At 36.9% G+C, this 26,263-nt stretch overlaps 1 protein-coding gene across 6 annotated transcripts in view; it reads right to left on the bottom strand.

Annotated features, from left to right (window-relative positions):
* BRAF (B-Raf proto-oncogene, serine/threonine kinase) overlaps positions 1-26,263 on the bottom strand; it is a 121,579-nt gene that overhangs the window by 53,136 nt on the left and 42,180 nt on the right. For 5 of the 6 annotated variants that reach the window (XM_074315266.2, XM_074315265.2, XM_074315268.2 and 2 more), the window contains 6 exons: positions 21,880-22,143; positions 17,038-17,141; positions 16,053-16,155; positions 10,751-10,899; positions 9,656-9,772; positions 4,835-4,994 (listed from right to left, as the gene is read on the bottom strand). In XM_074315266.2, coding sequence (XP_074171367.2) covers positions 4,835-4,994; positions 9,656-9,772; positions 10,751-10,899; positions 16,053-16,155; positions 17,038-17,141; positions 21,880-22,143 — 897 coding nt within the window. The remainder of the gene's footprint in view (positions 1-4,834; positions 4,995-9,655; positions 9,773-10,750; positions 10,900-16,052; positions 16,156-17,037; positions 17,142-21,879; positions 22,144-26,263) is intronic. The other variant, XM_074315267.2, reaches the window with a different exon arrangement.

The following is a 26,263-nucleotide window of genomic DNA, read 5'->3' as shown; positions in this document are numbered from 1 at the left end:
CAAAATTTCCTCCAGTGTCCCGTAGTTCCTTTCTTATTTACATCTCTTCTCTTTAGCATGAGAGAGAAAACAGAAGCTATCAAAGAAAGTTCTGTCTTGCCCCTACATCTACAAATATTTGCACAGTAATATTAGCCATACTTTCTGAATTCTGATTATGTGCTAGGCTTAATAAGCATTTTCAAAGCACTATAAAAAGCAGATAGTGTTGGCCTCAAGGTTAAGTCATTTGTCCAAGATCACCCGCCTGTGAAGAGCTGCAGAGCTAGCTAGCTACGTCTATCTTTAATTCCTCAGCCTCTGAGGAACAGTTTCCAAGTTCAGGGAACTTTCACTACATCAATTATTCCCTTTCTTGTTATTTTCAACCTCTCTCTCTCTCTTCACTGGCTTCTTTCTTCTTACCATCAAGTTACAAACACACTGAAGGCTCTCACATAAAAATTGTCCCTGACTCCTGATTCAATCTAAGGCCCTTTCATTACTTTTTTTTAAAGCCAACTTCTCAAAATGGGCAATCCCGCATCCTCACCTGTTTTGCTCTCTTCCACTAGCCCTCTAAGCCAGCTGCCAATGAGGTAAAAAAAGACATTTTAATCGCCCGATTCAACAGCCATTTTCAGTCCTTATCTCATTTGAGTCTCAGTGGCACCTGACAGCGACTACTTCAGCATTCCTGAACTCTCCTGCTCCCTTTGGCTTCTGGAACACAACCTTCTCTTATAGGAAGCTAGACTTAAGGACGAGGCATCCATAAGGGGAACAGAGAAACAGTCTCTGCCTGACTCAAAAGCTCAAACTGGGCTTGCATTTTCTACCCTCATTTCGACTTACATGTACTCTGTGAGTAATACCAATTCCCTCCATAACTTGAACTGACATGAACAGGCTAATTATTCAGAAATCTGCTCTCTACTTGAGGGCCTTCTATTCAACCACTACTGGACGTCTAAACCAGTTAAGTCCCACAATCATCTTAAAGTCAGTAAGTCCAAAATCAAAGTTACCATTTACCCCGTTCTTCTTCCTTTGGTATTTCCTATCTTATCTTAATGAATAGAATAAATACTATTGATCTGCCCAAGGCAGAGAAATCTGGGCGTGATCCTCTACTCTCACCTTTTATCTCTCTCCTGTGCTACTATACAGAACAGTGGTTAAGCATAAGAAAGGCCAAGCTTTACTCCGTTTCAATCATTAAGTAGCTGTGTGATCTAGGGTAAGTTTTGTCACCTCTCTAAATCTAATTTTAAATCTAACACTAACATAAGGATAATAATAGGACTGAACCCATGAGTGTTTATGAAGACAGAATAAGAAAATGTATGTAAAACTCTTAGCATGGTACTTGGCACACAGGAAGCATTCCCGAGTAGTAGCCTATTTTCAGTATCACTCTTAACAATCTTGTCTATCAAATCGCTCAGTGAGTCAAAAGATTGTTCTAAAATATAGTGATGACCACTTCCTTTCCCACTCAAAGTCTTCCAGACTCCCTACTGCCAGCCACCAGAGGCCTTAGACCTCACAGTGCTTTTCAGTTGCACTCAACCGACCTAGTTTCGCCTCCTACCATTCCCTACCCTCCTCCTCAACCCTAAACTCCTACATCAACTATTAATTACAACCCATCTAAAGGTATTTCCATACTTCTGCACATACGGTTTCCTTAACAAATGCCCTTCCTTCCTAAAACCCCAACTAGTGTACTTACTATTAACTCCTCCTCACTCTCTACAATCTGGCTTAAAGGTTGTGCCTCCTCTGCCAAAGATGCCTAGTTCCAACCAGGTAGTTTATTACCCTTTTCGATAAACTATCATTATATATTTTTGTGATGTATTTATGATGTATTTTGTGATGTACATTTATATATATATGTATGTATGTCTGATTCATCTGTTAGACTGTGACCTCCCTGAGGGCAAAGACTGTGCTAATTCATCCTTAATTCCCAATTCTGATATATTGCCTACCCCAGAGTCAATATTAAATCTTGGTTACTGGAATAATACATGATAAATAATGATTGAAATTGAATGAAATGATTGAAACTGAATGAAAATGCAAAAGAGTTTATATTTTATCTTATAATCAATGAGAGGTAAATGAAAGTTTTGGAACAGATGATAATAGCAGTGTTGTCCAAAATTTATTCTGGTGGTAGCATAAAGAATAGAAATGGAGAGAGAGAAATCAATGGCAGGAAATCCATTTAGGAGATTAATGTAGTAAGTAGTTCAAGTGAAGAAATATGGGCCCAGTTGATGGGAGTAACGAGAACAAATCTCAGATGCACATCAAATAAAAAGGTGATGCCTTATGACTATTTGGTTATAGGGGAGGATGAAAAGGCAAGGTGCAAAGATGACACTCCACGTGTCCAAGCCGAAGAGAATAGAACAGTGGTAACAATGAGAGATAAAAGGAAATAGTCTAAAAGGATGTTCATTTTGAAAGCAAAGATGAGAGTTACAATTTTGAACATACTGAGAATAGACCTAACCTAGAAATAAGATTTGATTTCTTATTTTACTACGTATCTCCTTATTCCTGTATTCCCCTCTTCTACACCTTTCTTCCTTTGTGTTCAGGTCTTATGTAGGTAGAGGAAGACCTTGTTAGTTGAGGAAAACTGGTATTAGGAAAAGGTCATTTCAAACGAATCTAATAAAAACAGAGAAAGAATTTCATAGTAAAAAGTGGGAAGAAAGTCTGATTTGGGAATTTATCTTTAAAAATGAAATTAAAATTTATAATAAGGTTTATTTCTTTTACATTGAACAAAATTTAAGTTATAATTTCAAAAATATGCTGATTTTTAGAATAAACAGAAAGAATCAAAATTTTTTATCATAATACCAACATATGATAGCACAAACTCAAGTTCTTAATTTCAGATTCATCTTTTACATCACAGTAGTAATCATTTGTATAAAAATTTTAGAGGACTTCACCCCTCAAGGGCTTCTAGCAATCCTTTGATATTTAAATTATTTTCATTTGGAGAGCTTATATTGTCATCCTTATGGATTTTCTCTTTTCTATTGTTAACTGGACTAATTTATTTCTCTGTATCATTGGCTTTATATGACTTGAGTAGTTCTCCAAGTCACTTTTCACCATCTTCATAAAATACTTAAAATCTTTTTTTTTTTTTTTTTTTTTTTTTGCCAGATTTGCAATCAGTTTGCATTATGTTTTCATTGAAATGTTGGATTTGATGTAAAGGGGCTGGAATGCAAGTTGGTATTAAATGGGGAGGGATGTTTGAGTGGGAACTAATATTAAAGTAGTCAGTTAATTAGTGAATATTTTCTGGTTAGGACAATTTTTGCTTCTCTACTTCACCTTATAATTATAAGGACTCACAGAAGGAAGGCCTGTATCATGAGAACCACCCCTGCCTTGCAACACACACAACCACCTCACTAACTCCAGTACCCTGCTTACACAGAGAAATAGTTTCAACTGCCTTTTTAAATATAATTACTTTCCAAGGCAAACAAATTGGGAATTTTCTCAGTTTTGCTGCTCATTACAGACAGAGATTAAGGATAACCTACACTCTTTATTCTAAAGCACAAGTTCTAGAAGACATAACACCTAATTTGAAGATTATCCCAAGGACCCCGGCCTAGCACAGCTCAGGCGGCATGGGCATTTTCTCTTCTGCAGCTCAGTTATTGGGATGACTCAGTTAGAGACCATTCCTTTGGGACTGACCTTGTGTGTCTTAATGTTTTTTTTCACCTCTTCCTCCTCTTTGTCTACTTCAGGAACTGGCAAAATATAGTGAGCTGGCCACCTGTTCTTGTAAATAAAGTTTTACTGGAATACAGCCACATCCATTTATTTATAATGTATTACCTATGGCTGCTTTCACACTATAATGGCAGAATTCAATAGCTGTCACTAGAGATCATATGACCCACAAAATAAAATATTTACTATCTGGCCCTTTAAGAAAAAGTTTATTGACCTCTGATCTATATTATGGGAAATTTCTTCTGCTTTATCTTTTAACTTTTTTACTGAAACAAATGTTTTTTTGATGATCTATTATCCGTTTAGTTCTAAGACAGGTGCCAAAGGAACTATATTAGGAATTGTTTCTGCTGTCCAGAAGTTAAGATCTGATTGGAAAAGTGACATTAACGTACTTAATTAATTTATAGTGTGAGGATAAACTGGAAAAGTAAAAAGTCAAGAGTGACCAGCCAGAAGGTGGCTAAAATAATTGAAGAGGTGAGATTATAATAGGTTGAGACCAGAGAAGGTACATTTTAAAAAATGATTAAAACTTAATGACAAACTTTACATAAAAAGAATATGCCACAATTCAAGATGTGTACAGAGATGGAATACAATGGTATACTCAAGAAAGTAAAGAAGATAAAAAGTAGTTTTACAAGTCAAACACGTAATGATTAATTCTTAAGAGTTATTTAACTCAAAGTTGTACTTTTAGAAATTTAGGTGAAGATTTCAAATTGATCTAAATAGAAAATCTGCAGTTGCATTCTTATTTTTTCTTTACCATAAAATGGCCAAGTGGACTGTCTGTTAAATAAATGAAGATAAGACTTTTACAGAGATGGCATCATAAAGGAAAAAAATCAGAATAACTCTAATTTGGCAACAGTTGAGTATTTAATGCCATTTTCTGATCTGTAATTCATAAAAGTCTATCGCTTATAAAAAACTGTGTTACATGAAACTGTGTTACATGAACTGTTACATGGCACTTATTTCTGATCTATATTCTAACTGTAGCAGAAAAATAGAGAAATACACTTGAATTTTTTTAGTTCTAACAATGCTGGGTACTTACATCAATATTGACAGGTTCTATTGTGTTTATATGCACGTTTGGAGCCGATGAGGACCGGTCTCGTTGTCCAAACTGATTTCGGTGATCGTCATCTGCTGGTCGGAAAGGCTGTGGAATTGGAATGGATTTTGAAGGAGACGGACTGGTGAGAATTTGGGGCCTGGAAAAATCAAGTCATTGGAAGATAAGATTTAGAGCAACTTTATAGAGATAATAATATAAAAAATGGATATAAAGATTTCCTTGTTTTCATGTTCTCAAATAAAATCTTTAAAATAAAGTATTAAAAACCCAGCAGTAATGGGTTTTACAAGTACTATTTTAAAAAACTAATATCTGCCTACAATTATTACTGACAAAGCTGCTTTGCTCAAGCAGACCCTCCAGGGACTATTGATGATAAAAATACTGATTCTTACCTAAAAAAACTCCAGGGAAATCTACAAATGGCTAGATATTACCTGTGGTTAATCAGTTGACGACACACTCTTGTCCTTTAAAGTTATACAAACATGCTCTAGAGACTGAGTGAACAAAATCTGCCATTTTTTTTCTACCTTTGCCATTTCTTCATAGCTGAAGTTACTAAAATGAAATTTTTATGGATAAGTATTAGGAAATTATAAATATTTTGAGAATACACGTGTATTTCAGGACCTGAAAAATGTACCTGTTGCTTTACACAAGAGTTGGATTAAAATCCCGAACGACAGCAAAAGATCATTTCCAAATTCAAAAGGTGATCCTTACAGCGTCAATCTCTCATATTTTGAAATTTACACTATGCCCAATAACTGACACAAGAGACACAGAAGAATCACATATTAAGCATTAAAGCAAGTATTTTTAAAAATTGCTTTTTGATGAAACCATCAAAATAGGTTACAGAGTGACCTATGTTTTGGTACTGCAGATAAACAACCAAGTCTATAATATAATCTCTTATCACTGCCCCCAAAATAAAACACAGAGCACACTATAGTTTTGAAAACAGATTATAAACAGCTATGCCGCTCATAAAAGATAACCAAGAGAGCTGGAAAGTGAGTATCAGTTGAAAGGTGAGGTATGGCTGTTTCAGTGCGCTCCAACAGGACCGATGAACGACTCGGTGCTAACAGCCTCTCTTCAGAGATTGGCTATCACTCTACCCCACCTTATGCAAACTCTGTAATTAATCAATATCATAGAGTGGTTATTAAGACACAACCAGAAAGACAATGTGGAGGGAATTAAAAGATATTTTGTGAGGGGAGAGGGTATAGAGAGGAATGGGAAGAAAATATAGAAAAGAAATAAAGGTTTGAAGAGCCAAAAAAGTCAAACAGTGACAAAAAGCTTGTGAATAAAGCATGTTAACAGAATCTGAACCATACCAGTTTATAGTTTTACTTCCCTGAAGTATGCTATTAATGGTAGGGAAAAAATTTTTGACTTTATCTGTTCATATTAACTAAATGAATCCACACAGAATTGAAATAAATAAAATACTATGTTCTTTAGAAAGCTGGCAGCGGCCCAATGAGAACTGCAGGTAGGACGGATGGAATTGGCCTTTAGGAAAATTAGCATGCTCCACTGGTCCTTTTAATGATTGCTGAGAAATTTTTAGTTTGTGACAGAGCTGTCTTTATTTTTGCTTTAGGCAGCCAAATATATGCCTTTTGATAAAAGATTTGGGAGCAGGTAAAAGAATGTATAAATGACAATATTAGCTTTTAAAAATAAGTTCTAGAAAGTGCAGACTTTTAAAAACCTATTTATTGGCTGATATGAAGTCTCAAGGCAATAAAATACTTTAAGGTAGGACTTGAGGGTAGAAAATGCCTTACTTAAAACTATAACTGTATAAGGAAGTCTAATTAATATAATTGATTTGGTGAAGGCATAAGTGACAGCAAGTCATTCTTTAAAGTTACTGAATTAAGAAAGAAGTATGTAGTGCATACAGAATCAGAAATATGTACACAAAGGACATTGGTCCAGAAGTAGGAAAAACCAAAACCTGAATTTGATCTGATAAATTTTATTATCATAGCTAAAGAAAAGAATGGATATATTAGAAAAAAAGGATACCTGCCTATTACACAAAATCAAAAAGACTGTAATTTGGCACTTGGTGTTTTATACCAGCCAGGGAAAGGTATGCATTGGTCCACAAAGTCAATTTATCTAGCCTTGAGGGCAAGTACATTATAATTTTGGACAACACTTCAAGTTATCAATCCTGATGTTATTAAACATCTGAACCATGTCCTAATTCTACTGTTCACAGAAAAAATGTTTACACTATCATTTGGTTTTCATAAATATCTTCCAAAAACAGAGTGAGTGTTGGTCTATCCAACACAAGAAGTTTGGTCTATACGACAGGTATATTTCTCACTGAAATGAATTACCTGGCAGTGTGAATTAGTCTTTTCTGATTTTAGTTAATGTAAACTAGTATACCCCTAACTCTCATCATTTCTGGGAATTGATAAAAATTGATTTTTCATGCTGAGAAGTCTTTACTGAGACCAAGGCAATTTACACCCTGTGAAATATATTGGCAGTTAGTAAACTGGTTTTTTCCTAATACTTTTGCCTATCCTTAAAGCAGTATCAAATTAATAATAAAAATACTTTTTACCTCTAACACCTTTCAGCAAATTACCAGTTAGTTTAGATCTCATTTTTAATCTAGAATATTAAAAGTTTCGGAGCCACTTCTGTTCAGTGATATGCACATTTTTAAATGCTGACTTATCATAAATGTGCACATTCCATAGCATTTTTAAAACGTAGAAAAGTAGGTACCTCTAACTTTTTATTCAAATTAGGCAAGGTATCACTTCTCCAATATATCTTGGTTACATCCATTGTTCCATGTGTTTCATGACTATTATAATTGTTATTGGGACTATTAACAAAATGCAAAAGAATTTTGATGCAGAACAGGATTGACTTCTATCTTTTCACAGGCACACATACACTCTTGTGACATAAAAGCATCAGGAAAACAAAAGTTTGAACACCTTTCTCATCATTTGCTCAAGACCAGAATCTACTTCAGTATAGCTATGAATAAAGTACGCAAGGCATAGGCAAATGGTTTCTTAATTTAAACATAGCATTCCATCCCTAGAAGGCAAATGTCCTAATCATTACCATCATAAACCTTTGGCCAAGCTGATTTCATTATGATGTTCTGTAAGTCTGCTCGCAGAACTGGGCCCTGCCATTAGACAGGCATCGAGGTCTATAGAATCTTACAGGAATAAATGTCATAGCCAAACGATTAATTACAAATCAAAACAAACAACATTTTGATTTGATCTTAAAAGAAATATACAGCTGCATACACATGACAGAGAAAGCGGGAATAAAATGACTGGATAACTATCACAACCTGACAAGAGAACACAGTGGTTGCATTTTCTAGTGTTCCAAAATAGGTAAATACATCCATTCCTTAACACGAAAGTTTTTTGCTAAATATTCTAGCCTATGAAACCTCCAGAAAGGTTGGCTTCATAAAAATTAAAGGTCTACTGGGAGTGTCAACTAATTTTTTCATCTCTGTGGGTAGAATAAATAACATTACATTGTGAAGAGTGACAATAAATATTTCTGATCTTAACTAATTATCTCTGGAATAGTCTAGAACAGAATGCTGTGTGGGGATTTTTTAAAAGAACTATATACTTCCAGATACAGTACAATACGCTACCTCAGATCCAACAGGGGAAGAGTAAGCAGACCTGTGTAAGCAATGGTCCAAAGCAAACTAATATCCACTAAACCTGGTATATTTTTCTCTTTTTTTTACTACTACAAAGCTTGAATATGTGATGACTCTGTGTCATCTTTAAAGTTATTTTCTTTATCCTCCACAACTGATTAACAATACTATTATTTTTTTCTGTTACACTTTATGAATATCTACCCCCCTCTGCAGGCTGCTACCCTCCAGTTCAAGTCTTCATGGCTTTGCACTGTCTTCACTACCAGAGCATCTGAGTCGGCCTTCCGTATCACAGACATTTCTCTATTGATCTATGTGCATATCATTGCTAAGCCATTCTTTCTTTAAAATTTTCATCAGGCTAGTCCTCTGCTCCAAAACTTTTAATTCCTTTTCACCTCTTACGTCAGGTGTAAATTTTAGCCTGAATTCCAAGACTCTTCACAATCTAGTCTGACACATGCTTCTTCTTGATTTAGATTAGCCTCTCTTGACTGTCTCCCAAATCTACCACTGCCACTGCCTTTAATTATGATGTTTCTCTCCACTTTGCTCCCCCAATCACCATGCTTTTATTCCCTAGGTTCATTCAGATTCTAGAATTCGTTAAGGCCCAGTTCAAATCTCACTTTCTTCATTAAATTTCCTTAACTCCTCTCTCACTATTCTCCCCTCTCCTGTAAATGTGGTAATAGTCTTTACCACACAGTTTAAAATGCTGTTATAAATTGTAGACTATATGTATTTAAAAATTGTGTGCCACTGTCTCACATGTTAATGCTGCTTTTCTAAATGCAAGTTGTGTACCTCTACATCCGGAATTACCTAATAGAGTAATGAGCACGAGGCAGGACTCTAAATTATCTGTCGCGTGATTTTTTTCAAGACTGGTCCTGAAACAGTCTATGTCCGCTTCAATCCCCTGTATCAGTACCAAGTGCCATGTTAAACATCTGATTGGTGTAATAAAGCAAGTTATTTGAGAAAGAGTCCCTTTTTAACAATGCCAACATTGGAAAAGTTTATAATAAACCGAAAGATCCAAAAGAAACCACTCAGATAGCATGTCACTACCAGCAGGAGTCAAACCATACCCAATAGAATCGGGGGGCGCGGAAGGGGGCGAGCCAGACGTAAGGGCAGTCTCTGCTAAGGAGGCCTCCTCCTGTGGTATTGGGTGGTGTTCAAAGAACTTGGAGACAAACAGCAAACTGTGAGGCAAAAACAAAACAAAACAAAGCAAACCTAACTTGTGCAAAACCCAGAAGCTTCATATACCAGAATATAGAGTTAAACAGAAATATCTGAGATCAAATTCCACTTTCAGAAATGATTGTTTAATTCAAATAAGCCTTTTGTCTAAATGGCTTATTTTAAAAAATTATATTGCATTTTCAAAGGCAAGCTCAGAATCTAAAACTTAGTTGTTCTATACAGCAGATTTCTACATATCAGGGGGGAAAATAGTGCTTTATGATGAAGGAATTAGAAGAGAATATATCTATTGCAGAGTTAGATTACATCATTATAATAAATATATTTTAAAGTACAGAGTTGAATTCTATTTGCTCAAGTGATCAAGAAAAAAGACCGTGTTAGCAGCAGCAGCAGAAGCAGCAGCAACACACACACAAAGATTAAAATAGACTCAGCCTAATCTATTAGAGAAACTCTGGCATGAAAAGCAAATAGAAATTTTAGAAAGAGATATACTGGGTATAAAGATCTCATATCTTACTTTTAAATAACCTGGGGGTTGGGGGTGGGAGGGACAAAGGGGAGAAAGAGACAGAGAAACAGAGAGAAAGAGAAAGGAAGAGAAACATAATTTACAAAACAGCTGACAGAATCAGATCCCCTGATCTATGGTCCAAAAATATAATGGTTAACTTAATTGAAACAACACCTGCTCTCCTCCCCAAAATTATCTAAAAGTGATTTCTATGGGCAAAGTATCTTTATTATATAAAAGAGAATGTAAAACATAAATGAAAGGCATAGCTGAACCAGAGTACAATTTTGGAGTAAAGTACCAGCTATAGTACATATTACTCTCTAGCCACATGTGTTAAAAACTTCCTGTAACAACTCTACTGGACAGAAAATTCCCACACACTCTAAGACATACTAGTTTCACATTTAGAAAAGTTAAATGTAAAATGATAAAGAGATTTTTTTTGATTACTTACTCAAGTTGGTCATAATTAACACACATCAGTGGAACTTCTGTACTACAACGCTGGTGAAATTTATAACCACATGTTTGACAGCGGAAACCCTGGAAAAGCAGCTTTCGACAAAAGTCACAAAATGCTAAGGTGAAAAAAGTTTTCCGTACCTGCAAAATAAAACACAGAGGATTTCAAAAACCTGCAAGAATCTCTTTAGAAATCAATTTACTCTCTTATTTAAAATAAATTTTTCATATGTTTCTATCATGAGAACTGCTTTACACACCAAGATACTAAAATGAAACCAGAGGGTTCAAGACAATAGATACACTATATGTGTGATCTCCCACCTAATATCCAATTAAAAAACTCAGAAGTCTTGATGGGAAATGAATCAAAGACTTTAATTTCAAGCTTGACTACATGATAAGTAGGAGGAATAGAAGTCAGAGGATGAGTGCAATTTAATAATTGTACAAGAAAGGAGTTAGATGCTTACTGGTGTTAACAGACCAGGAAACAAAGGGATACTTACACTATATAAAGTTACAAAGGTATCCAATAGAGAAACCCCAAAAACCCCAAAACCAACAAAACCACATTGGCGGAGAAAAGGTTACAGTAATGCCATGAATGAGCTAATTCCCTATAGAATCAGTAATCAGGAAATGATGTCTAAAGTTGATAAAGCTTAAAGTTATTATTTAGTAATACGAAAATCATCACAAAAAGAGCTTAAAATAGAAACCATTAAAAATTAAGAGTGCTTTCCTCTTGAGAGTGGCATTAGAGGCTAGCAAGGGATGGAGCCATAGATTATTTTTCATTATAAGCCTCTGCAGTATTTTTAAAATCATATACATTTGACTAGAATGTAAATACAACATAATTATTTATAAAAGAGAACAACTAGTTTGTAATCGTATGAAAATCACAACTTGATCTAAACTTACTAATGAGGATAAGGGACAGGAAAATCACCTAAAAGACAGTAAGAACTACTTTGAACAAGTTCTCATTTTATTAGAGGGTTAGAACACCTACATGTACTTGGGAACATTCCTCCATGTGAAACTTGAAAGAACACATGAACCTCACATTAGAGGCAAAGGAGCTCCAGCATAGTTCACACAAACAGGACTGTGTGAGGGAGGCTCTATCCTGTTAACTGGGGAAGCCAGAAAGTGTTTGAAAAGTATTTGTTTTGTGTAAATAATAAGCAGAAAACATAAAAAGGATAAAGAAACAATGGCTATTTCAGAGTGAGGAGAGCGCGATGGGTGACACCTATTTTGTCCTTTGTTCTTTGCTGTGTATTTTCAATTCATCTGTTTTTCAGATAGTTTCCATCACAAAGGAATGACAGTAAAAACTGTATTTTACATTATGACCCAAGATATACCTGTTCCTATACCAATACTTAACCTAACTATATATAACGTGCATTAGAATCTCCTATTCTATTACATTTAAATACTTTTCGTGATCCATTAAATTGATCTCAACACCCACAGTTTACGAAACTTTTCTCAATAAACATATTTAATGGAATAAAAAGTTATTTTAAAATGTTTCCTCAAGAAAATGGTATCTCGGCACACCACCCATTCTGACTTTCTGAGAACATTTAGGTCGTTTTAAAAATGGCTCTTATTTTCTTCACCTTTTTTTCTATCATCACTTTCCAGGGGATGTAAAAAGGCAACTGCTTGTTTTCAGCTCTACTCCTTTTCCTTTTGTCTCTGAATATACAAGCAATGGGAAAACCTTTAATATTTATGTGACCACTATCTGCTAAAGCCAAGAATCTTTTCTACTGCTGACGTGCTTTCAGGAAGTAGAGCCCAGAACACCACACGATGTCTGCAGAGCAATCAGCCCTTTGCACTCATCAGATCCTCTGCCGGCCGCTCATAGCTCCACTCGCCTGAGAACCTGCTGAGCACCACGAAACCCTCGTAACTTCATGCGATTGCACTTTCTTCCTGTCACTGACTTACACTTGAAAACTATGTGTAACTGGTTGTATATGTAAAGGAGGAAAAAAGAGACATAAGGAAGTGGGGTGGGGAGGGGAGCAGAGAGGAGATGAAAACATGGCATGCATGCATTTGGGTATAAACTGCAAGTGGCACGTACTTGTATCTGTGAGTAGCCCATTGTCAATAAAGGAGAGCACAGGAAGGTATATCTTTCCTTTTGGGTCCCAATTTAGGCTTACCATCCATTTGAGCGTATCAAGGCATGGATGGTAAACTAGTGGGAGGCACGGACCAGGCAATTTGCATGCATTAATTCGTAAGGTGGGGCTGTTTGAAGGAAGACATTAACCTGAGTGCCTGTAAAAAATGGGAAGGGCTGACAACATGGCATGTGTTTCAGATCTAGTTTTCCTATCATCCCTGCCCGCCCCCCTCCACCCCACCAGTTCCCAAGGACTCCTGGGATGTAGGCAAATACTGAAGGAATTGCTTTTGCAAGGATTTAATAGAACCAGAAGGCATCAGCGGCATTCCTTGAGCAGCCAGCAAAATTCAGCAGAGAGATGCAAAGAGAATTCTTTCCCTTTCTAAGCAGAACACAGGCTTTTACTCTTGCCTCTGTATGGCACTCAGAGGAACTGTTCTAAAACCCAGATCTAGTCACACTTCCCCCTTGCTTACAATCATTACATTTCCAATTATTTTACAGAACAGTTCAATCTTTAACAGGCTTACAAGGGTTCTCCTGAGCTGGACCCTGCTTACTTCACCTTAACTCTTGCTACACTGTAACACCCTGGCCCCCAACTTTGTATCACCCCGTTCTGAACTTTTTTTTTTGAAACTGAAAACATAACGTGCTTTCTTGCTGTTAACCCTGTCTTGACTATTCTTCTCTTCACTCTTCATCTGCTATTATTCCCTCACCCATCAAACCTTAAGCTATTTCTTCCTCTGGGAACCCTTCCTGACTCCTCAAAGGCCAGGTCAGGAGTCTCTACTCTGTGCATCAATAGCACTTTACACATACACAGTAATTACAAGTGTTTACAAAGTCTTCTTATTAAATCGCCAGTCTGTCTGCTCTAAGGGGATATCGTTTTCTTATTCATTGTTATATCCCCAGATCAGACAGTTTTGGTAAATGGAAGTTTCTCCATAAACATTTACTGACATGTTTCCCACTGTGTTGCGAGGACTTCCGCACTCTGGAACTAACTTGCAGTTTCTTTTTCTCCTCTTAGGGCAAGGACCTTCCTGAAGCACTATTTAAGACTACTTTATGGTTAGCAACTTAGGTCTTCTTTCACCTCTCCGATTTCTAGCTAAGGCGAATGAATAAGAAAAAAAGTAGCAAGCACTATGAAATCTAAGCTCAACTGTTTTTAGATTCCTCGAAACTTAAAAATCTTAAGATTTACCCACTCAAAATTCTGCAAGTGAAAAAAAAACCAACAGTAATGAACTTCCTAATTCATCATTATAAAATTCCCTGCTACACAGTAAATCTGACTGACATTAGGTGTATCTTCCATGTAGCCAAAGGATGCCTTAATTATTGAGACACCTGATTTCATTATTCACCACTAACAGAGCCCCGAAAGCACAACCCCTCAGGAGTATCAACCCATCAATTGTCTGTTGTAAGAGCCCAGCTGTGTTAATCACCAAGGCACATGGAAAAACACTTGATACCAAAAGGGTAGCAATAACTATCCATCGAGGAAAAAATGTTTAAAATTCCGTATGTATAGTTAAGAATTGTATTCCTCAGATTGCTGCTATGGAAGGCAGTGTGGAGGTTCCTCAAAAAAATGAGAATAGAATTACTATATGACCCAGCAATCCCTCTCCTGGGTATCTACCCAAAACATCTGAAAACACTTATGCATAAAGACACGTGTGCTCCAATGTTCATTGCAGCTTTATTTACAGTGGCCAAGACATGGATACAACCAAAATGTCCTTCGATAGATGAATGGATAAAGAAGTTGTGGTATATATACACAATGCAATATTATTCGGCAGTAAGAAAAGATGAAATAGCACCATTTGTGACAACATGGATGGATCTTGAGATTATAATGCTAAGTGAAATAAGTTAGACAGAAAAAGCAGAGAACCATATGATTTCACTGATATGTGGTATATGAACCAAAAACAACAGAAGAACAAGACAAACAAATGAAAAGCAAAAACTCAGACACAGACAATAGTTTAGTGGTTACCAGAGGGTAAGGGGAGAGGGGAGTGGTAGATGAGGGTAAGGGGGATCAAATATATGGTGATGGAAGGAGAACTGACTTTGGGTGGTGAACACAAAATGTGATCTATAGATGATGTAATACAGAATTGTACACCTGAAATTTATGTAACTGTACTAACAATTGTCACCGCAATAAACTTTTAAAAAAAAAGAAAAAGAAAAAGAAAAAGAAATTGCATTTCTGCCTTATAGATCACTCACATCCTGGCTTTTGCCTACCCTTTTAGAGGACAGGTTCTCAAGCTCTGGGAAGTGTATCCTCATTTCTAAGGTGGAGAGGTCCCACTTTTTAGGCCTCAGGCTGGTGACACTTAGCCTAGGCTAGGTTTTAGCAAATGCAAAAACCAGAATAAGGGAGAAGTCCTCAAGGAGAGCTGCTCCACTACCACTGACCCATCCGTCAGAAATATTTACACAAATAGGTCAAGATGTGTGCAGGAGGATTCTGTTTAGCCCTGTATATAATAGATTTTTTTTAAAAAAAACCTAAATTTCTATCAATAGAGGGATGGTTAAATATACTGAATTTATACGATCCTTATGGGCTATTATGCCATCATTACAAAAATAAAGGTACGTGTACTGACATGAAAAGCTGTCCATGACATACTGTGGAATTTTTTTTTTTTTTTTTACGATGAAGAATATCACAAAGAATAAGACTCCAGTTTTAGTTTAAGGAAAGGAAACAGAAAATAATGAAGGGAAGGGAGGGAAAGGAGAAAAACAGGCTCACAGATATAAGCACACATGTTTGTATACACAGAAAGAATGTGGAGACTACACAACAATCTATTAACAAATGTTTACCTCTAGTAGGGTATTTTCACTTTTTGCACCAAATTTTCTTTTAATAATGGACACATGTCGCTTTTTTAAATTAAAAAGTATAATGATTAAAATAAAACTCTACTTTAAACACACGTTTTTTTAAAGAACAGAACTGATTTTTAACTTAGGTAAAATATCAATCCCCAAATTACTCATCCATATTTTGTATTTCCTAAATAAAATTTTCATTTACAAGAATTTGTACATTTTTGACATTGCAAAAAAATGCAAAGGTACCTACAAAGTTGTGTGTTGTCAGTGGAACATTCTCCAACACTTCTACATGCAATTCCTCGCCGGTAAGCCAGGAAATATCAGTGTCCCAGCCAATTGGCTTCTTCTCTCTGAAAAGCATAGACGTAAGTTTTTCTTGGTAATCATATCTAAAAATCTTCATATACCTCATGCTGAAGATATGAAAATTGGTTATTGAGGGGCTAGTAATGGTGAGGGAGAGTTTGCTCCCTGGTCTTCCATCGTTAGAAATTTAAATGGCAATAAATTAATTTTTAAGTTTACCCCAAATAAATGTATCACTCTTGGACAAACAGCAGGGTAAAGAGATGTACTCTTTTCTTCAAGTCAGCTCCAGAAAAGACCTACAACAGCAGAAAATGGATTGTTCCTGGCATCCAAAAAAAAAAAAAAAAAAAAAAAAAAAATCACAGGTATGGATTTACCTATCCAAAGAAAAAGAGTACTCAAGGGACAACATGCCCCCAAAAGGATACTTTTTAAAACGGGATTCAAAATAGGCGGGGGTGGGGTGGGGGTGTCTTGGCACAATTTTAGATGCTTTCTGAAAGAAACAGTTTGATATAAAAATGTTCATCTTGATAAGTCTTTTGTGAAACTATGAGTTTGTATTAAAAATAGGAAGAGTAGGAAGAATCCAGTATTCAAATAAGTCACATTCTATCTAAATGGTTCAAAAATTGTAAGAATCTCAAATTCCAAATAAAATCATTCGATCAGAGAAACAAACACTATCATACAAAATTACCTAATGTTACTTCCTCAAAGGACCTATAAGATTTCTTTAGGTTAAACTCCGTATTCATTTAACATTTTTTTTCTATAGTTGATTTTCAATTCATCTTTACCTACCCTAGGGTTAGATAAAGAAAGATCCTAGAGGAAACCCCAGTGCTTAATGTCTGAGTTTTTGTTTTCTTTTTTCTTTTTCTTTTCTTTAAACACAGTTTCACATCACATACAAACCATACCCATCCTGAATTCTGTACACAGCACAGCACTCTGGGATCAGACCTCTCATCATCAGTGCTTTCTTTAGACTGTCTCGCACTGTAACTCCACACCTTGCAGGTACCTAGGGTATCATAAATACATGATATAAGGTACAGGAAATAGATGACATGTTTTCACATCATTTAAAAAACCTCAGTAACTTACCTTCATAATATAATACCTTTAAAATGTCATATGGATTCCTATGTCAGATACAACATCAATTCTACAGCTAACTTAAAATTAAAGGGAAATTATGACAAGTATCTATTATTATTCACCAACGTAAAGCAAAATGAATTTTTAGTTTGTGTACTAAAATTATGAAATATTTTAAACATATAAAAGAGAACAGACAATATAAGAGATTCCTATGTACCCACCACTGAGGAATAATAGATGTCAACATTTAAAACAAAATCAATCCAACCTTGTTCAGAGCTAAAAACTATAATCCTTCAATTACACTGATGGTCCTTAAGAGGCATCTTACTGATCCTGAACATAGGAGGAAGAAAAGACTTGTCTTACGGTGTATAATTGATATTTGTTGTTTAGTTGCCTAGCACCCCTATTTCCTTGGGGAACAGGCCGTTCCCTAAAAATCCACATGGTACTACAGAGACCATCAATCAAGGGTCGCCACTTTTCTGGCTACACATGGCATAAGTTGGCTAACCAGTTTCCTGTATCTCTGGCAACAGCAACTGATTCAGGACTAGATACATGCTCTAAACACCAGAGTTCTTGCCTACACTGAGAGATGGACACTGGTTGAGAGAGGTTCTTCTTTCTGCTATAGTTACAGTGTGCCAAAAGGATAGAAATCTGGAGCCCCCAGTGGCCACCTCTCCCACTGCACTGAGAAAATCTGGTCACAGAATGAAGTAACCTAGGGAGAAGCAGAGAGAACATTGGGAGTGGGGAGGGAAGGTGTACTGGAAAGAGAAAAAGAATCTTTGGGTATATTTGAAGTTATCTGTATCCTGGCCTTTTCTGACTCCCCTCGATCCCCCAGTGAATTTGAATAGTTTATAACTGAAAGAGAACTGCCAAACACAGTGTGGACTGAAGTGAGGCAGGTTAGGCCATTTTTCAGGGGGAGAAGGAGTGGAGACAGAGGGGATGTGTTAGTTAACAATAAAATTAAAGGTTCCATTCTTCTAAATCACTGAAGTACTTTGCAAAAGTTTGCAAAGAAATTGGGAATTTTTATGCTAGAGGGGGAAAAAATGGAGTAAAGGTGAATATAAGACAGCTGAATTTAAACAGTATATTGAAGGGGGAATAATCTAGAAAGCTAAATTAGGACCTTTGATTAGAAAAAAACCGGATGCTATTTTAGCTCAATATAACCATTAAAACCAGCCAGCAAGTTTGTCATGAAGGGGTAGGATCAGACTGGACTGGTACAGCTGATACTCTTTACATATAAAGAGCATTGTACTTGTGAATTTATCTACTCGCTAAAATTTGTATGTAACCGCCAAATCAGTACTTGCAGTGCTTTTGTGGACATGTGCAGAGCAGGGAAAAATCTGAGCTACCCACCACGCACCTTCCCAGCTGAGGCTAAACAAGGTGACACTCGGCCCTCTTGTTCTAGCTCTCACACTGTAAACAAGTGCCCTATGCCAGCAGGCTTTTAAGCTAATGGGCCCCAGCCGGCTGTGAAAAAATAAACAACCTAGGGGCCAATATACAGAGCCCATCTTTGGCTCATTTATGTAACAGTACCCCTGTATTTCCCCTAGGATCAATGGTTCAGTATTCACTAATTCAGTGTTTGCAGCAAATTTATAGAACATAAATAACTACTGAGAATTACCTGTACCTTCCAGAAGCAATGAATTGAAGGGAAAGCTCACTTTTTCCCTCTGCTACTCATAGTTTGTCTACTCTAATGCAAAAACTTCTTGACTGGAAACCCTGTCTTTAGTTTTAAACCCCATTTGATCTATCCTATCTCATATTACCATGGATATCTGTCTAAAGAAGGTATTTTAATCTTTGTGTCAGACTTCTGAGAATCTGATGGAAGCCTCAGATTCTCTGACATAAAATTTCAAGGGGTTCATGGACCCTGAAGCCCGTGTATGGGCTGCTGATGAGCCCAGGGAACTGATTTAGAACCCTCCGAAAGACTCTTACATTTCATTAGTCTGCTGAAAATTTTCCCATGTATGTAGGGCACAATTCAAATTCTCCAACATGGCATATAAGGCTATCAATGGACAGGGGCTATTTGCCCCTTAGTTCCTTTGGTAATTTCCCTCATGCACTCCTGTAATGCCATCTTCAAATATCAGCTATGCTCCCTTATGTTTCTCTGCACAGGCTGATTCCAAGGTGCATGTATAGTTCATCAGTAGGCCAAAATTTGGTTTTCTCTCTGCCACCAAGGGGAGGTCACCAGTCAGTCTTTCTTCATTCCACTTCTGTAGGCTGAGTTTTGGGACTATTTGCTCCTTCATGACAGTCCTGTTCAATAGACTGACAGACCAGTGGAGCAGAAAAGAAAGCTCAAAATAGAGTCCAACACATAAAGGAAATTGGAATACAATAAAGACAGCATCTGAAACAGGTGAAAATGAACTTTCTAATAACTGATGATGGGACAACTGGAACCAATCTAAAAAAAAAAAGGTTCATCCGTACTGTACACTAGGGTAAACTCCAAATGGATTCAAGATTTAAATTTTGAAAGAAGGAAGGGACCAACGATAAAAGAACTGAAGAAAACAAGGCAAACTCCTTTATAACCTCAAGTGAAAAAGGTCTTCATAACTACGATGCAAAATCTGGAAACCATAGAAGAAAAAAATATTAAATTCAACTACATAAAACTGAGAGCCTTTTAGATGGCAACAACACACATCTATAAGCAAAGTCAAAAGACAAATGCAAACTGGGAAAATAATATTTGCAACTCATATAACAAGCATATAATCTTCCTGATATATGGAGAGCTCCTAAAAAATTAAGATCAAGACCAACGGCCCAATAAAAAGTAAAAAAACTGGCAAAGGACATGAAAGACAGCTCGCAGAGAAAGAAATATAAATGGTCTTCAAACATATGAAGGCCAGCCGGATGGCTCAGGTGGTTAGAGCGCGAGCTCTGAACAACAGGGTTGCCAGTTCAATTCCCACATGGGATGGTGGGCTGCGCCCTCTGCAACTGAAGATTTAAAACGGCAACTGGACTTGGAGCTGAGCTGCGCCCTCCACAACTAGACTGAAGGACAACGACTTAGAGCTGACGGGCCCCGGAGAAACACACTGCTCCCCAAAATTCCCCAATAAAATAAAACAACAACAACAACAAAAGAACATATGAAAAGGTGTTCAGCCTCACTCAAACCTGCCAAGATAGTTTTCATTTATCAGATGGGCAAAAATCTAAAAGACTGACAAAATATTCTGTTGATGAGGCTACGGTAAACAGGCATCTCATACATTGCTGGTCGCAGTGCAAATCAAGCAAGACCTCTGAAGCAGAATGTGAAAGCATCTATAAAAATTACAAATGTAAATTTCTCTCTGGTCCCGGAAAGCCTCCTGTTGGTACATTATGGCAGACTAGTCAAGTATAGCTGTGTGCATCAGTGGTGCATGCTTTTCTATGGAAACACCACAACTTTAACCACTCACTTGTTCAGGGACATTTGGGTTCTGCCCAGTTTGGGACTATTACAGATGAAGCAATTAAGAACAGTTTTGTACAAATCTTTGTATGGGCATATGTTTTCTTTTCTCTTGGGTAAATACCTAGAACTAGAAAGCCTGGATCATATGCTTCCATGTTTAACTTTTTACAAAATAAGACCAGGTCTACAGTTAAGAGTTCACAGGGGAATCTAACATTTATCTGGAGCCCTGGCAAAGACAGACAAGTTTCATTGTTATTTATGTGTGCCGGGGAACACATTTTATTCTAGCTCACCCTTCTGCTCTGTAAAGCTCTTCAAAGATCTGAGTTCCAACTACCTCTGAAACACTGGCCAAAGGCCTATTCCTCTGTTCCCACACTTTGACCTTCACACCCCTTTGTTGCACAGGGTGACAAACTGACCCCACTGGAGGTCACTATAGCACTGGTGAGCAAACTTTTTCCACAAAGAACCCACATTACCACTGATGCTATCTGAGGAAAAAAACCTGAAAAGTACTTTGAGTTCAGCTGTATTGGAAGTGAAATGCTTTTTTTATTAATATCAAAAGTAACCACATACATTATAAAAAGTAGTGGTGAATGTAGGCACATTATGTACTAAGCTAATGACAGTACTTGTTGCATCTGAGGATTACAGACCATCCATAATAATTCTGCAGCCTTCCCTGCTTACATGTTATGTACAGAGTACTCTGTCCCAATGGTGATCCTAAGGATCAAAAATTAAAAGTTATGTAAACAGGAGGAAAAATACCAAGCATACTGCAAATCCAACATTTACAATAGATCCGAATGGGGATTTCTCAAGGGTGAAGAATGACTCTTACCTGATACATGTTAGACAACAAATAAGTGCAAGTCTTGAAATTGCGATCAATTCTGAACTAGTACTTAGACTTGAGTGTGTGAGTCAAGTTTGGTAGACAGGTTTAAATGCCAAATCTGACACTGAAAGCAATACTATTTGTTAGTTAAGGAAAATAGACTTGGGCACCAAATAATCACGTCTTTCACATCCTTGTTTGAAATGGATGCTTCAATTTGCATGACCCCTGAGTATGAAGTGATAATATATTTCATTTTCAACAACAGATCCTTCGAAGACTACAAAGACGAGGCAATGATAATATTAAAAGTTGACTCACCACTGTCCGCTGTTTGTTGGGCAGGAAGACTCTAACAATAGGTTTTTGTGGTGACTTAGGGTTGCTCCGTGACACATCTGTGGGATTTTGAAAAACTGAAAGAGATGAAGGTAGCACTGAAAGGCTAGAAGAGGAAGAAGATGTAACGGTGTCCGTTGACGCAGAGCTAGAAACAGAAAAATCAGTTCCATTCCCCAGAGATTCCAATAACTGCTGTTCTCTTTGTTGGAGGGCATCTAGCTTGCTGGTGTATTCTTCATAGGCCTATAAAATAAAGTAGACTTACATTGAATCTGGGCTTTTTTTGTGACAATAGCAAAAGGAAATATAAAATTTAAGTCCTTGTTTATAATTTTTATCTCGCTAACAGGGTTTTAGGTTATAAGTTACAAAATAAATGCTGGAAGTACTGTAAATGAATAGTTTCACCTTTATATTGATAAATCTTTTGTTCTAAGATACGACATTACATTGAGAAACATATATGTTATATATATGCATATATATAAATTTATATGAGATGTCTAGAATATCTATTAATGAAAAAAGATAGTATTTCCAAATTTCTGGTCAAATCCCAAGTTACCTTCCAAACCACATCTCTAACATAAAATATTACACTACATCAAGGAAAAGTATCCTTTCCATTAAAATTCTATTTTTTCCCAAAAAGTTACAGGCACATTAAGTCCTATACCCCTCCTCCCCCGGAACAGAAAAAGAAGTTGAAAAGGAGATGAGGTATTAGAGAGATTTCTCAAACAACAAGACTTAGGTAAATAGTGCCAGATCTCGCTGTCATCATCATAATTTCCTCCATAGGGCTTAGAAGATGTATCATCTTTCTGAAATAGCTATCAATTAAAATACTTTACGCTCGTCACTATGGATCTCTGAAGACCTCCTCCCCTACCAAACATTGCTTAGAGAATAAAATTTTATTTGAAAAGGTGGCTTAGACCCTACAGTCAAGAAATTGTGGGACCACTGTCCATCAGGGTATCTTTCTAGAAATTTCATTTGACTTAAGGCTATAAAGTCAAATGACCACATAAGACATCATATTCTAAAAGAAAGAAGAATCTTGAAAATCCAAAGATATTGAAAGTAAAGAGATGGAATGAACTGCACTATACATGCCGGTGGATCTTTAAGGCAGTGGCAATCACCCTCCCCCACATCACGGTCCATCATTTCTCCCTACACCCCAAATAGATACAGTTCTACAAACATTTATGAAAGGCTACAAGGGAGAATAAAAGACTTAGAAATGGCATTTCCCATCACTCAAGGAGTTCATGATTGGGCTGCAGGAAAGCAGATGAATGTATTTTTATTTGTGTAAGTGCTGTACATGAGAAATAAACAAAGAACATTCTTGATACAAGAATGAGGAAGGTTAGGGTTTAGACAGACGGAGTTAAGTGGGGGAGAAGAGAGTACTGTGTACAGGAGAAACTGGTTAACAAAGCAAGGAGGAAGAACATTGTAAATAGGAAAATCATAGACTATGTCGCTCAATGTCGTACAATACCTGGGACACAGTGTGGGATCAATATATATCTGTGGGATTTAAATGAAGAATAGGAACAAAGAGAAACAATAAGACTGGAAAAGTGGGTAAGCGACCAGATTGTAGAGAGTGTATGTATCATGCTATGAAGCCTGAACTTCATTCTACAAGCAAGGAAAAATTATCAAAGGTAAATGAAAACGAAGAAAAATTTTCAAAAAAGGCCGTTGCATCTGGTATGCTACACCTTAGCATGTAATTTGGGGGGGAAAAAGAGAAGAAATACTAAAGGAAATACTAAAATGAGCTACTGAGGTAACGAGCCTAAACTATACCAAAATGCCCTCTCCTTTATAACCTATTAGTTGCCCTCCCCGACCCTGAAATGTTTCATTGCATTTTAGGACATAATAACCAAATCAATTCAAAATTTTCTGAGCTGCATTTCTATTTAACGTTTAGTTCCAAGGGCTAATGACTTAAAGGCAGCTCTTTGACCCTGATCCACTTATTGAACCTCTAATCATTCAACAAATATATACTGAGCATACATGTACCTGGCACTTTTGGGGGCTCAGACTATAAAAATAAAGACCGACGCAATTCCTACCCTTTGAAGATTACACACACGCAGTCTGGGAGACAAAAGTTCCTCCTTGCACACATCAAATATTCTTATTTACTGTCATCTGGGCAGCACATTTATTATACAAAGTTAGCCTTAGGAAAAGTAATAAATGTAAACAGTAAATTTTCTTAATGTTCTTTATCAAAATGTTAGCCTTAATTTTGAAAATACACTGTTCTCTCGATTGTGGATTAAAAACTTTTACTCCACTGCATTTATCCATAGCTCTTCCTTTTCTTAAGTACCAGACATTTACTCCTTTCACCTCTCTCTACTGTCACAGCTGCAATCTACCAAGGCACTTGCCTACCTTGTTGTACCTGGCTTGGCCCATTTCACCCCAGTATCCTTGCTGCGTTCAATATGGACTAAAGGCATTTATGTCCACTCCACCTTCGAGATCCAGTGACATACTACGGTTCTTTACAAGAGTTCCAAATGATGACAAGATCTCAATTTGGAACCTCCTACATCCCTGTGTACACACCACACTTATCCCAGCTTCGTTTCCCCTTCTTCTGCCTTCCCCTCTCCGCCCTGCCCCCAGACTCCGGTTCCAGCTGTTGTTTCTCAGTCTAGTTGTGTAGGACACAGCTCTTGTGCTTCCCCCGGGCTGAGACAGTCGGTCGCCAGCCCGCAGCAGCCCATGGCAGTTCACGCCAGCCTCCGGCTGCTCATGGCAGCCCAGCTCCAGGGAGAGCCGTTGTTCACAATCTTAGCTGTAGAGGGCGCAGCTCACTGGCCCATGTGAGAATCGAACCAGCGACCTCAGCATTAGGAGTATGGCGCTCCAACCACCTGAGCCACCGGGCTGGCCCTGTCCTATCGTCTTAAGTTTCCTCTTCACTACCACCTTAATCTGCTCATGGTCAACATTGTTGCCTTAAGGTTTCTCAGGTTTGGGTCTTTGTTGTCTTACTTGCCATGCTGTGTGGCTCACTATCTCAACAATGCCACTGCGGCATCTGAGATTCTCCGGCTCATTCTTACTTTTTCACCAACTTGATTGTCAAATACCAGTCTTGGGTAAATTCTACCATTCAATTATTCCATTCTTTCTCTCTTCTTCATACTTGTTTCAAGAATGTTCTTTGTTTATTTCTCATGTACAGCACTTAACCACATATTGCTGGAGAAAATAATAAAACTAGGTCAATTAGTTTTATTACCAATTCACGAAACTCAGTCCTTCACAAAACAATCCAACCAAAACAATCCTGAAAAAGGACAAAGTTATAGGATTCACATTTCCTGATTTGAAAAGTTACTATAAAGCTACAGTAATCAAGACATGTGGTGTTAGAAAATGAATACACATATATTAGGTTGGTGCAAAAGTAATTGCGGTTTTTGCAATTATTTTTAACCTTTTAAACCGCAATTACTTGTGCACCAACCTAACAGAACAACACAATAGAACTGAGAGTCCAGAAATAAGGCCTTACATTTATGACAAACTGATTTTGTATTACAACAAGAACACCTGCAATAAGAACAGATTACTGTACCTTCTCCTATCTGTGATGTTAATTATAGTTATCTTCAAGTGTTCTTCTGCTCTCTACACTGCTTCTGAGTTCCTTTTGACCATTTCTGTTATCTTTCCTGTGAAAAGCTTTCTTAAAATATTTGGTTATTCTTAGATGTCTGTTCATATTTAAGAGTTAAGGACTCTTAAGATGTTAATACTACCTAAAGCAATGTATAGATTCAATGCAACCCCTATCAAAACACCAGTGTGTTTACAGAAATAGAAAAGTCCATCCTAAAGTTCATATGGACTCTCAAAGGATTCCCAAATAGCCAAAACAATTTCAAAAAAGAACAAAGTTGGAGAACTCACACTTCCTGATTCAAAACTTACTAAAAGCTATAGTAATCAAATTAGTGTGGTACTGCCATAGACACACATAACAAGAGAGCCCAGAACTAAATTCTCACGTATACAGTCAAATGGTTGACAGGGGCATTTGTCAAAATTTCCATAGGAAAAAACTTTTCAACAAAAGGTACTGGGAAAACTGGATATACACATGCAAAATTTGGACCCTCCCCTTACACCACATACAAAATTAACAAAATGGATCAAAGACCTAAACATAAGAACTAAAACTATAAAACTTAGGAAAAAACATAGGGAAAAGTTTCATGACATTGAATCTGGCAATGATTTTCTGGATATGACATCAAAGGCATAGGCAACAAGAGGAAAAATAGGTAAGTTGGATTCATCAAAATAAAAA

This window comes from Rhinolophus sinicus, chromosome 8, assembly GCF_057876585.1.
Source record: "Rhinolophus sinicus isolate RSI-liver-muscle chromosome 8, RSI-T2T, whole genome shotgun sequence".
Lineage (NCBI taxonomy): Eukaryota > Metazoa > Chordata > Mammalia > Chiroptera > Rhinolophidae > Rhinolophus > Rhinolophus sinicus.
The sequence above is the reverse complement of the archived record's forward strand: the minus strand, read 5'-3'. Positions and strand labels throughout refer to the sequence as shown.